We start from the raw sequence: 12,631 nt of genomic DNA on the forward strand, positions 1-12,631 counted from the left end.
CTTTCCCATAGATTTCTGAGTGTCTCCTTATTTTCCTCACTTTTCATTTCCTCTTTTTGTTTGTTCCTTCCCTATGTTCCAATTTGTTGATTTGATCCCTGGTTTTCTTTCCTTCACCACTTGTTTCATATGTGTTTTCATTCATTTCAGCAGGACTAGCCTTCATTCCTTCCCTGTCTTGTTTAAGATCTGCTGTTAGGTCTGTAAACATTCTTATAACCAAAGCTCTGAACTGTGCCTCAGAAAGATTTCCTATCTGCTGATCCATTAGATTAGATATTTGCTGTCTGGTCAGCTGTGTCACTGGGATCTCTAACATGATCCCTGCCATCCTGACAGTTTTGTGTTTACCTTTGCTCACTGGGCGGGGCTGTCACACTTTCTATGCTGTAGGGGGCGGAGCCCCATGCACTCATCACAACCAGGCGACCCTTCTCCCCACACTGTTGTGTTTTGCATGGGGGTGGGGTCCAAGATGGATTCCTGCCATTCACTCTCTGCTGAGAGACCAGGAACCTCCTCCTTCGTTCCCACCCTCTCTGGCCCTCACAGTCTGAGGCAATGGGGGTCTGCCTTCCCCGGCGTTGTAATTGCGAGCTGAAGGGTTTGGTGTTCCCCAGGCGCTTCTCGCCTCCCCTTAAATACGGGTGTCTGTGGTTACTGCCGTCCTGCTGCCACTGTTGCCACAGCTGCTGCCGCCATCCCAGCTTGACCTCTCCACCCCGGCTTCGCCCCTCCTACCCGTCTGGACGAGCACCACTTGTTTATAACGTCATACATTGGACTTCCATGTAGCTTTATTTTCTGGAACTTCTGGTTATTTCTGGTTTTGCAGTAGTTGTATTCCTTCTTAGTTGTGGAATGAGATGGAGCGTGTCAGTCTAGGCCTCCATCTTGGCCGGCTAGTGTATGTATTTATATATCAATTTATTATATGAATTCAGATACATAATGAATCAAATCATAACCTGAAATGTAGTTTCACGCTGTAAAGTCTGATATTAACATAGATAATAAAGTAAGTGGTCATTTGTTCTAAACCCTTTATAATATAGGGGTTCCACTTATAAAACATCACTTTATATGAGGTATAACATTTTTAAATTAATTTTTATAAACTTAATAGTATTTATATATACTAGGGAGGCTGATATTTAAGGAAAGTCTGTAGAAACTTTTACATTTAAAGAACTCTTTGGTAAAGTGAACAATTGCCAAATTTTATAATCTTGTTTTTCCTTTAAGTGAGATACAGTTTCTCTATAATTGATAAAATAAAGGCAAAGTTTACCTTCTAAAACTGGCTCAGTCTTTGTCCACTCAAGTAGGAAAGCCAGAATGAATTTTCTATAACACTCTTATATACGGATACATACATATATTTTACATGTTTTTTCCTAATCTTGCCTGAATTTGTAACAATATATATGTGAAAAGTTATAAATCTTTGGAGGTTCTTAATAACTAAATTATATCTATAAGTCTGTCACTTTAAAAATTCTTGCCAGTGATTACACAGCTTTGTGAATTTACTAAAAATCATTGAATTGTATACTTAAAACAAGTGAACTTTATCATATATAATTATACCTTAAAAAATTTATCAGAGCAACCACACAAATACTTCTGCCAAAACAACAGAAAATTATGTTTTCACTTGATAATAGTGGAATGCATATTTTGTTTTTGTTTTAAGAAAGGAGCAATATTTTTGTAACCACATATGGTGATTGATGTTATCTAGACATATTGGGGTGATTCATTTGCAATGTACATATACAAATATCAAATTTTTGTTATATACATGAAGTTAAAATGATAGTGATATCTTTAAAAAAACCATAAAATAAATGAGCAATTTTTACTGCTAGGTTATTACTAAATTAAAATTGGAAACATGGTAAATTTTGCAACTTGGCAACTAAGGACAGGGAATTCCTGGCAAGCTGAATTACATTCCTCCACATGTTCCCTACCCCACTCGCATCTTAACCCTGGCCACGTGAGAGGAAGAACAACCAGCTCTTGGCTAATGTGCACAGTCTTCCATAGCGCAAGACTTTAATTCTTGCAAAATCATTTTTTTCTTTATAGTACTATGGACTTGCAGTAGCAGTACTTGTTCATGTGTGCTTCATTTTGAACTTTTTATATAAGGCAGATCATTTCTGGATAATGGTCAGAATGTATAGTCCTTGCAGTACATATACGAAAGTCCACATTTCATTTAAACACAAAAGGTCTTGATGAGATAGTGGTATTTATTTCTGCAAACCTTATTCTTTTTTGTAAATGAATTATTCATATTTCTTGACTTACATTGTAGTTATTTCACCGTATCTGATCATTTGAACTTATCTCTCTTCTGAAGCTTTTTTAATATTGAGAGATGCCAGTTTTAGGAAAGGATGAACCGCATACTTGAATCTTATAAACCTGTGACTTCTTATATGAATTTATATCTTAAGCTATGGCTCATCCCATGTGTTTTGAGATTATTATGATGAAATGTGGGAGTATAGTTCATTTGTATATATAATTGAAATAAATAAAAGGAAAACCCCTCATTTTATATGGCTCTGTCTAGTGCTTAGCAGAGAGCTATAGAAGACCTCCACAGTCACTCACACTCACACTCACACTGACAATATGTCGTAAAAGATCTAGAGCCAGAAGACCTGGATTTTAGGTCTAGCTCTGCCACTTACTGACTTTGTTCCGTTAGGCAAACTACTTAACTTCAGTATGCTTCAAAGTTCTCATTTATAAAAGGATGATAATAATGCCAGCATTACCTCAGAGGGTTATTTTAAGGTAATGTATAATGAATCATTTTGTAAACCATTAAGCTCAATAGAAATGTAAATTACTAATGTTGTTAGTATTCTTTGAAAGTGTTATATCCCATTGCTGCAGATGTGTTCAGATTTACATTTATGTTCTTAACCATTTTCTAGGTTGTTTAGTGATCCCAAGTAATTTTGTTATTTTTTTCTTCCGCTAGAGCATATCATGTCCCAAGTGGGAAAATACTAGCTGTAAAGGTAAGTGCTGGATAAATTTCATGAAATTCGTGACATTCTTGATGCTTCTAAACCTCCTCCCACTTCTCCATGTTTAGCTTGAGTCACAGGCAGTGTCACAAAGGAAGTGAAGAGATTTTAGGTTTGGTGGTAGATGGTGGAAGCCGTGGCACTGTGGTGACATTCAAGCTCCTGAAGATGTTTTCAGTATGCCTGAGAGTGGTCAGGTGTAAGCACCTTGCACTGTGAGTCTTCCCATCACTGTTGCCTACACTTCTTTCTGTGTTTCCTGCTAAGTGGCATCACTATCTTCCTGGTGCTGCAGCTCAAAACCTTAGTGAGTATTCACTCCTTTTTTTCTTTTATCCCTGTAAGTCACCATATCCTGTCAGAAATTTTCCCTGGAATGCATCCATTTGCCACTTTCTTTCTATTCTCATCCTCATTGCCTTGGCCTTGTATCAGGGTCACCTACGCCCTACCTGGACTCTTTATATAACAACTTCATCATTGTACCTTCATCTTTTTCTCCCACACCCCTTTACTCTGCACCAGAGTTGAGAAATTGAATCACAGATCTGACCATGGCACTCCCTTGGCACCCGCCCCCGTCCCCAGTAGTCTGCATTGTCAAACCTAAGATATCTGACCCTTCACCAAATTTTGAAATATCCCAGCACCACACCCACAGTAGTCAAGCTGCTCATAACTCATGGATGCTCTGGGCAGTTACCTGAGCTGCTCCTCACTTGTTGCCGTCCTGTTTGTAATTCACACCTCATCCCTGCCGTGCTCCGGCATCCTGTCCTGCCATGGCACTTTGGGTTTAATCTCTAGCATTGGCTGCTGGTGCTAGATCTTCCCCTCATTTTATCTGAGATGTCCCCAATGGGCTCTCTGAAATTGTACCTATGATCAAACCCTAGGCTACCTCAAGTTCCACAGAACCCCACTTCTAACCCTTAGCCCTAGGTTCTTAGCTAATGAACTGGTTAGGCCTGCTTTGTTCCTCACCCCACAAAATGGTCTGGTCCTCTACAGATCAGCCCCCTCCTGCCTTTAGAGCCACATGCTCTGCTTTACCTGACTGTGACCTTTGGTCATGCCCTGTATCTCTAGTCTCTGGATGCCTAATAATGAAAGCTTTTATTTTTTTCTGTGACTGCTATATGCCAGTTACTATGCTAGATGTCATATAACTATTATCTTTAATCCTTAAAAACTGCAAAGTAAGCTTATGCATTTTAGATTTGAGTAGACTGAGACTCAGAAAGCTGAATTGTTCAAGATAACACAGTTGAAAGAGCCAGGGCCAGGATTTAAAACAAAATTCATTTGACTCCAAAGTGCATGTCCTCTGCCTCACCAGGAAGCCTTCATACTAGTATTACCATTGCTCCTCTTTCTGGTTTCCGTCTATCCTTTCATGGTTCATCTCCTCCATGATGCTTTCTTAGCTATCCCCAGTGAGAATTCACTCTCTTCCCCTCACACTTGCATAGTATATATTTCTGCATCTCTTTTTAAAATTATTTATTTATTTATTTATTTATTTATTTTAATTGTTCTATTACAGGTGTCCCATTTTCCCCCCGTTGCTCTCCCCTTTCCCACTCCCCACCCCCTTCTCCCACAGTCAATCCCTGCCCTATTTCTACATCTTTTATCTTACCTTGGAAACTAGGAATCTGAACAATTAAATTGCAATTGGTTATACCTTTTAGTAAGGTTAAGCCAAAGCTAAGACTCAGTGTAGTCCAGAGTTCCTTTTCCATAATACTACACCTACTACAACATGTGGGATGTGTTATGTGACATTATAAAGTCTAGTTTTAATAACTCAAATAGCTTTTGGTGAGGAGATACAACAGAGCACTTTCCTGGAATATTTTCTGTGATATTCCAACCAAATAGGTTCACAGAATTATAGAACTGCAAGAGACCGTCTGTTGAAGCCCAACATTTTACAGAGGAGGACCCTGAGGAGCAGAGAGCTCCCAGGGTTGGTGCTGTAGAGTGCGTCTTAATCACCGCCTTCCTAAGGTCACCAAATACAGCTCTGAAACACCACCCTGGTCCTGGGCTGTCTTTTCCATGCCCCTGAGCCCCCTCTGCACTCAGAGTGCACCCCACCACTCTAGCAGTATTTTCCTTTCTATCAAGTTGTTTGTTCCTCTAATGTTGAAACTCGTAGATCTTGCCAGTGATATATAATATTTAAAGACAGTCGGTTTTAGATAATTAACTCAAGAGAGGAGCACTGCTATAAGTCAACCAAAAAAAAAACTTATTTGACTTTTGCATGTACATCATAATTATTCATAATTTCATACATTTTGAATTATATTTAACCTAGGCCAATATTAAAATTCTTGTGTGTGACTGTTTAGTTGGATGTGGCAAGGATCTTGCAGTCATTTCTGAAAAGGACTAAAAGCAATTGTAAAGAAAATACATTTTAAAACAGTTGTTAAAGTAGAGACTTTTAATAATTAAAAACAGTGAAAGTTTACAAATATACAATTCATCAGACCTGACCATAAAACTGAGCTTTAGACCAAGGACTGTACTGTATTCACTTTGTATTTCTGAATTATATTATATAACATACCAGCTGTTCAAACTGAGTTGAGTGAATGATTTAAGAGTAGATATGATTATTCTATTTACTCTTTTTTGCTTATCTCTGAACTTTTGGTAGCAAAGGCAAAAACATGTTGCTTATGTAATAGTCATAATCTAGAAAAAACAAATGTACCATTACTTCAAAACTATAAGAGTTTTTCAAATATTTGGGTATTTTCTAGATATCTTTCTATTATTGATTTATAATTTAAATCAGTAATGGTCAGAGAATATACTTTGTATAACTGAAATTATTTTAAATTTATTCAGATTTTCATGGCCCAGAATATGAATTATTTTGTTTTTCCTGTGCACATGAAAAGAATGTGTAGTCTGTTTTATAGTGTACTGTGTAAATGTTAGTTAGATCAAGTTGGCTGATGGTGTTGTTCAAAATTTCTTTATGTTTGCTGAGTTTTATCTACTTGTCTATCAATTATTGAAAAGGGGGTGTTGAAATCTCCAGCAATAACTGTGGATTTGTCTATTTTTTCCTTATAATTCTATCATTTTTTTTACTAAAAATTTTTTGAAGATCTATTAGATACATTTAGGATTGTGATGTCCTCTTGATGAATTGGCCTCTTTATCATTATGAAATAACCTTCTTTATCCATGATATTATCCTTTGCTCTGAAATCTATATTTTCTGATATTAATATAGCTATTCCAGCTTTGACTGGTGTTAGCATGATATGCTTTTACTTTTAAACTGCTTGAGTCTTTATATTTGAGATGGATTTTTGGTAGGCAGCATATAGTTGGGTCTTGTATTTTAATCTAGTCTGATAATCTCCACTTTTATTTGGGGCATTTAGATCATTTACGTTTCATATGGTCAGATTCAAATCTGCTCTTTGTTTTCTATTTGTTCTGTCCTCTTTTCTTTAGCAGTTGCTTTAGAGTTTATAGTTTACATTTTTAACTTATAATAGTATACATTCAAGTAATACTGTACCATTTTTATTTATAGTATGAGAACTTTACATTGTATACTTTACCTAGTGTACATAGTATACTTTCATTTTCCTCATCCTGACCTTTGTAATTATATATTTTATATACTCATGTTATAAACCCCCAAATACATTGTGTTATTCTTGCTTTAGAGTTACTTGTCTTTTAAAGACATTGAAAAGGTAAGAAAATGTGTATATTTACTCACATTTTTACCAAATTCAGTGCTCTTCATTTCTTTGTGTAGATCCAGATTTTCATCTGGTATCATCTCCTTTCTGTCTGAAGGCCCTCCTCCTTTTACATTTCTTTTTTTTTTTTTTTTCTTTAAGCGTTGATCTGTTTTATTATTTGACTGGAAAACTAGACACTCCACCAGTCCAAGGGAGATGGCTAGGCTTAATCCTCCTTGTCATCGCTGGCTCCAGCCCTACCCTGGTCCTTCTTGGCATTGGCCACCCCATACAGGGAGAAGAGGGGGAAGTCCATGTGCTTTGGGAGTCCCAGCAAACAGTGAAGGGTGGGATGTTTACCACCTGCTCACACACCTGGATGTGGAGCTTGCAGATCAGCGTGTGGATATGGTGGACGGACTTGGCTAGACTCAGCTTGAATACCTAGGTCTGTAGGTGCCCTTCCAAGAAATCCTTGATCTTCAGGCCAGGATGTAATTCGGCTTCCTCTTGGCCTCGTCCAGCACCCCGTGTGGACCAGGTACCACAGCAGGGCATTGCCTTCAAACAGACGCTGTGGGGCTTTCTCACCCAGCGTCAGTCAGCAGCTCCTGGGGAGCCTTGTGGATCTTGGCCAGGGTAAATTTCACCCTCTAGACCTCCCATTTGCCCCAAAGCCCATCCTCACCCATCAGCTTCAGCTCCTGGTCGAGGCGGAATTTCTTAAAGAATCTCCATGTGGTCATATAGGTTTTGCAACAAACCCAGCTCCATGCCACCAGTATGTTGGCTCCCCCATAACTGAAAAAGAGCCCTTTTACATTTCTTATAATGCATGAGTCTTTTGACAGTAAATCCTTTCTGCTTTTACATATCTGCAGAGTATATATTTGACTTTCATTTGGGAAGGTATTTTTGCTAGATAGAGAATTCAGGGTTGATCACTCTTTTCTTCCAGTATTGTAAGGATACTATGTTACTGTCTTTTGGCTTGCATTCTTTCCAATGAAAAGCTTACTGTCACTTAAAATCTTTATTCCTTGCCCTGGCCAGGTGGCTTAGTTGGTTGGAGCATCATCTGACACACCAAAAAAGGTTGCAGGTTAGATTCCCAGTCAGAGCACATACCTAGATTTCAGGTTTGATCTCCAGTCAGGATTCATACAAGAGGCAACTGAGTGATGTCTCTCTCTCTCTTTCTCTCCCCCCACCCCCAATCAATTAAAATACTCTCGAGTGAGGATTAAAAATAATAATAATAAAGTAAAACCTTTATTCCTATGTACATTAGAACTGACTTCTCTGGCTGCTTTTAAGATTGATTATGATGAGCCTTTATGTAATTTCTTTCATAATTCATGTACTTAGGATTTGTTGAGTTTGTTGGATCTGTGTATTTTTAGCTTGCATCAAACATGTACAGATTTTAGTCTTTATGTCTTCAAGTCTCCCCCCCCCTCACACACACACTTTGGGAGGTTAAATTGCATATATATTAGGTTAATTGAAGTTGCTCCACAGCAAAATGATGCTCTGTTATTTATTTTAGTCTTTTTTTTTCTCTCTAAATGTTTCAATTTTGGATAGTATCTACCGTCAGATATTCAAGTTTCATCTTTTCATCTGCATTGTCTAATCTGCTCTTAATCTTGTGCAGTGCATTTTTCATTTCAGTCATTGTACTTTTTATCCTTAAAAGTTTACATGGACCTTTTTCACATTGCCCATGTCTCTACTTAATATGCTCAATCTTTCTTTTACTTTCTTGAGTATATGAAATATAGTTATAACTGAATTAATGGTCCTATCTATTAATTCTATCAGATGTCATCTCAGGGTCTTTTTTCATAATGAGATCATATTTTTCACTTATAAAAGTAACATTTAAAATATAAAAGCATACAAAAGCCAGTGAAAATAGTTTACCATGTCACCATTATATGTGTGAGAGCTAAAGCGGTTACACGGGAGTTCACAGAAGTCTTTACTGTAGAGCAGTGGCATGTGGTTTCACCACCAGGCAGGAATCCTGGGGAGATACTTTTCCTGAACCTTGAAGAGCTCTTGTGTGAGTCCACTGGAGGCAGGAGGTGCTAGCGGAGACAAGCAGCTGTCCTGGGAGACATCGCTCTCTGTGACACTGTCTGAGGTCAGTGTTCTCTGCACTATCTCCCTGTTCTCTATTGGGCTAGATGGCTCTGATTCTCTCCTTCTCTGTCATTGTTACCAAATGGGCACTAACCTCCTCTTCTCCAAGGCCGTTACAGAGCTCTGTGCACTGAGGAGGGGTCTGATTCTGAACTGGAGGAGGAGTTATTACTGTCATAATCTTATTTCTGCCTTCTGCAGAGGAACTGCTCAAATTGATTAAGGAAGCAGCTTTTTTGGCATGCTTCTTCATAGGTCTTTTTTTTTTTTTCTGGCTTTCCCATTCTTCTTCTTTTAAAGCTCTTAAATATCCACTCCTCATCAACACTGGACATCTCAGAGTCAGAGAACACAGGCTGACTCACAGGCATCTCCTGCTCCTTTGTCATTTCGTTTATACTTTGCCAGGGACGAGGGCTCCTGAGCTAGGTTCTCATCCCTGCAAAGGATTTGCTGCCTCTCACCATTGTGGACAGACACACCACTCAGGGTCAGTGTTGACTGTTTTTTCTTCTCATTTGCGGTTATATTTTCTTGTGTTTTTTTTTCTTTTAATGCCTCATAATTGTTTTTATTGGATGCCAGTCATGTGGCATAGGTGCCAGATATTTCTGTATTTCTATAAGCATTCCTGACTTTTATTCTGAGATGCTGTTTAATGACTTTGAACAGTTTGATCCCTTCAGGAATTGCGTTTAAACTTCTTAGGTGGGACCAAACCAGTGGTTAGTTTAGAGCTAATTTTCCTCACTCAGCTGAGGCACTAGCCATTTATTTACTTACTTACTTACTTACTTACTTACTTATTTTAATCCCACCCCCCCTAGAGGCACTAGCCTTTTAAATACTCTACCTGGGACCCTGTTGCCCTGGCTGGTTTGGCTCAGTGGATTGAGCGTCGGCCTGCGAGCTAAGTGTTGCTGGTTCGATCTTCCAGTCAGGGCACATCAGAGAAGGAAAACTCTGACTCCAAAAAACCTCCGCTGCCTTGCGGCATACCTCTTCAGGGGAAAGGCTAAGGGAGTAAACCCCGACAGAAAATCCGGAGCCGGAGTCCCTAAGGCGGTTTGACGTTGTAGTCAACACCTGCAACTCCTGCGGCGCACCTGAAGCCAAGCTGTATTGACTCCGTCTTTCCCTTGGACCCTTCAGCTGCGAAGAGAGGGGGGGTCTGCTGCATGGGCAACAGCAGACCCTCCATATCACCCTGCCCAGGCTCTGTAGCTTCAGCTTCACTGGAGAGGACACTCCAGCGTCATCGCAAGATGTCGATTCAACACGGGAGGAGACAGATACCGTGTTACTCCCGAGTCGGACTGCACAACCATTCTCGGCGGTGCAGATAGACTCTTAAGAAGCTACACCATCGTCTCTCGAGACGGACGGCTGCCGACGACGACCTGGGACCTAGCAATTTACAAGGTTTTCCAGCATGGCTGGTGAGAACACAAATTCTCTTTTAGTGTGAGGTCTGGAGATAGTTTCCCCTGATCTTTTCTTTCCCTGGCCTCAGGTGTTTTCCTGACACCATGTGCTGATCATTATTCAGCTGAAAACACCAGGGCCCCCTCTCCAGACTTCTGGAACTCTCTCCCTTTGGTGCTCTGCCTGTGACCTCTCATGGCCTTGGCCTTCTCAGACCCCCAGTTCTGTCTTCTCACTCAGGGAGGTGGCTGAGCTCTGCCTGGGCTCCCCTCCCTGCACTGGGGCCGGGAAAGTCTCTAGACAGTCAGCTGGGCAGTCATAGGACTCATCTGTGTGTTTTTCCCTCTCTCGAGGATCACTGTCCTGCGTTGGCTGATGTCAGCTATCTGAAAGCCTGTAGATTTTTCTGTTTTTGTTTTTAGTATCACTTCCTTTCTTGTCACCACTCTAATCCAGATGTTTGTTTTGTCTCTTGTCAGTCACACTGACTAGCCTTTGAACTGTTCTCTCAGAAACAGAAGCTACTGTTTATTGATCGTTTACACTGTGCTAAGCACTTCACGTACATTTTCCTCCTTTAATACAACAGCCTGGTGCTGTTGGTACCATTATTGGTCCCCATTTCACAGACGCAGAAGCTGAGGCACAGAAAAGTTAAATAGCTTGCCCAACGTCCCACAACTAATAAGTTACGGGACCAGGACCTCAACCCAGGCAAGTCTTGCCCCAAGTCCCTTCTCTTAATCTCTGCACTGTCTTGCTCCTCACCACCCTCAGATTTGGCTTTCTGGAGCATAATTCTGGTAACATCTTTTTCCTACTCAGGAGTCTTCAAAGGCTTCACATTATTTCCCAATAAACTGAAAACTCTGGGATGCAACTCAGGATTTTCCACAGTATGTCATCAGCCTACTTTAATAGCATTATCTTATATGATTGCATCTTGTGCTGCTTTTAAGTTGAACTTACTGGCTTATCTGAACCCAGGCACTTCTCACCTCCACACTTTGATTCATGTATTTCTCTCTAATAATATGCCTTCACCTGTGTCTCCACATACCAAAATCCTTAACACCCTCCAATGGTCGGCTCCAAGGCCAGTCTGTTGAAGTTACTTAGACAAATTATGTCACATCTGGTATATCTATCGCTTACTCATTTTCTTCTTTGAATCTCTCTAGAATTCTCTGTGTTTCTTATGGGTGTTATCACATGCTGCCTTGTAGTTTGCTATTAGTATCCAAGTATGTTTCCCCTATCATATTGAAATCTGCTTGTAAGTGGAGAACAGATCTTAGCTTGTTTTACTTATTGATTCATGCAGAACATTGTATGGGGGGGCTTAGTGCAGAGTACTGTATGTAATGACTAGATGTTCTACACATAATTTGTTGAACAACTGAATGCATAAATTTTGTTCTTTTGTTTCTTGGTTGGTTTTTTCTTTTTTTAAGTTTAGTTATTCATCTCTTGAAGTAGCATCTTGAAAGCATGTTCAGCTCACATACAAAATACTCCATAGTGATCTTTGTATGGACCATTGCTCCCAGCGAGAGTATTTCTTAGCTTTTTTAATATTAAAAGGTGAAATGAAAGGTTAAGAGTTAGAAGCGCATTTGATTTTTTTCCTGACCTTTTCCTGACTTTCATGTGACTTGAAGCATGCCACTTGAACCTCTCAATGACCTCAGCTGCAAAAAGGGGCTGCCTGGTGTCACAGAGGGATGGCGAAGAGCAGCAAATCACAGTCCTTGTCTAAACAGGATCACCTGCTGGGCTCTGATGCCTGCATAAAACGATGAGGGACATTTAATTTTCCAAGTAAAGGGGTCAGTTGGACCCATACTTTGAGTAGCTGTGGGAGCAATTAGATGGGATTCCTTGAAAACCTGTTATTGTTCCTACTAAAAATATTTTTAATTTTTGTACTTCTAAATGTTTTTCCTTTTTTAGACAAAAATAACTATATTGTAATGTTCTCCTTTCCAGACTTTAAAGGTGGGGAAATATCACTTCAGATATTTTGTATATCTGAATACAAATTCCCAAGTAGAATTTTTGGAAGAATAGAAGTACCTTGAATTTTTATTTTATGCTATTGAATTTAGAAAAATTTCTGCCTCAAAGCATTTTTAAAATGATACTAATCATATTTTAAAAGTAAGTATTTTCTGTGACTGTTTGTATGTAACTCATTCAGTGTGTTTCTAACTAGCTTTTTGGCAGGGAGTGTTGTAGGCAAGTAAGACAATTGCAAACAAGTAGAGCAGAAAACAAATA

The 12,631-nt window shown here is 39.4% G+C and overlaps 1 protein-coding gene and 1 pseudogene across 9 annotated transcripts in view; one reads left to right on the forward strand and one right to left on the reverse strand.

Annotated features, from left to right (window-relative positions):
* MAP2K5 (mitogen-activated protein kinase kinase 5) overlaps positions 1-12,631 on the forward strand; it is a 255,139-nt gene that overhangs the window by 77,943 nt on the left and 164,565 nt on the right. For all 9 annotated transcript variants that reach the window (XM_090270812.1, XM_090270814.1, XM_090270815.1 and 6 more), the window contains exon 9: positions 3,005-3,044. In XM_090270812.1, coding sequence (XP_090126938.1) covers positions 3,005-3,044 — 40 coding nt within the window. The remainder of the gene's footprint in view (positions 1-3,004; positions 3,045-12,631) is intronic.
* On the reverse strand, positions 7,005-9,179 carry LOC150016692 (small ribosomal subunit protein uS4 pseudogene; annotated as a pseudogene).

This window comes from Furipterus horrens, unplaced genomic scaffold (assembly GCF_987537825.1).
Source record: "Furipterus horrens unplaced genomic scaffold, mFurHor1.1.pri manual_scaffold_3, whole genome shotgun sequence".
NCBI lineage: Eukaryota > Metazoa > Chordata > Mammalia > Chiroptera > Furipteridae > Furipterus > Furipterus horrens.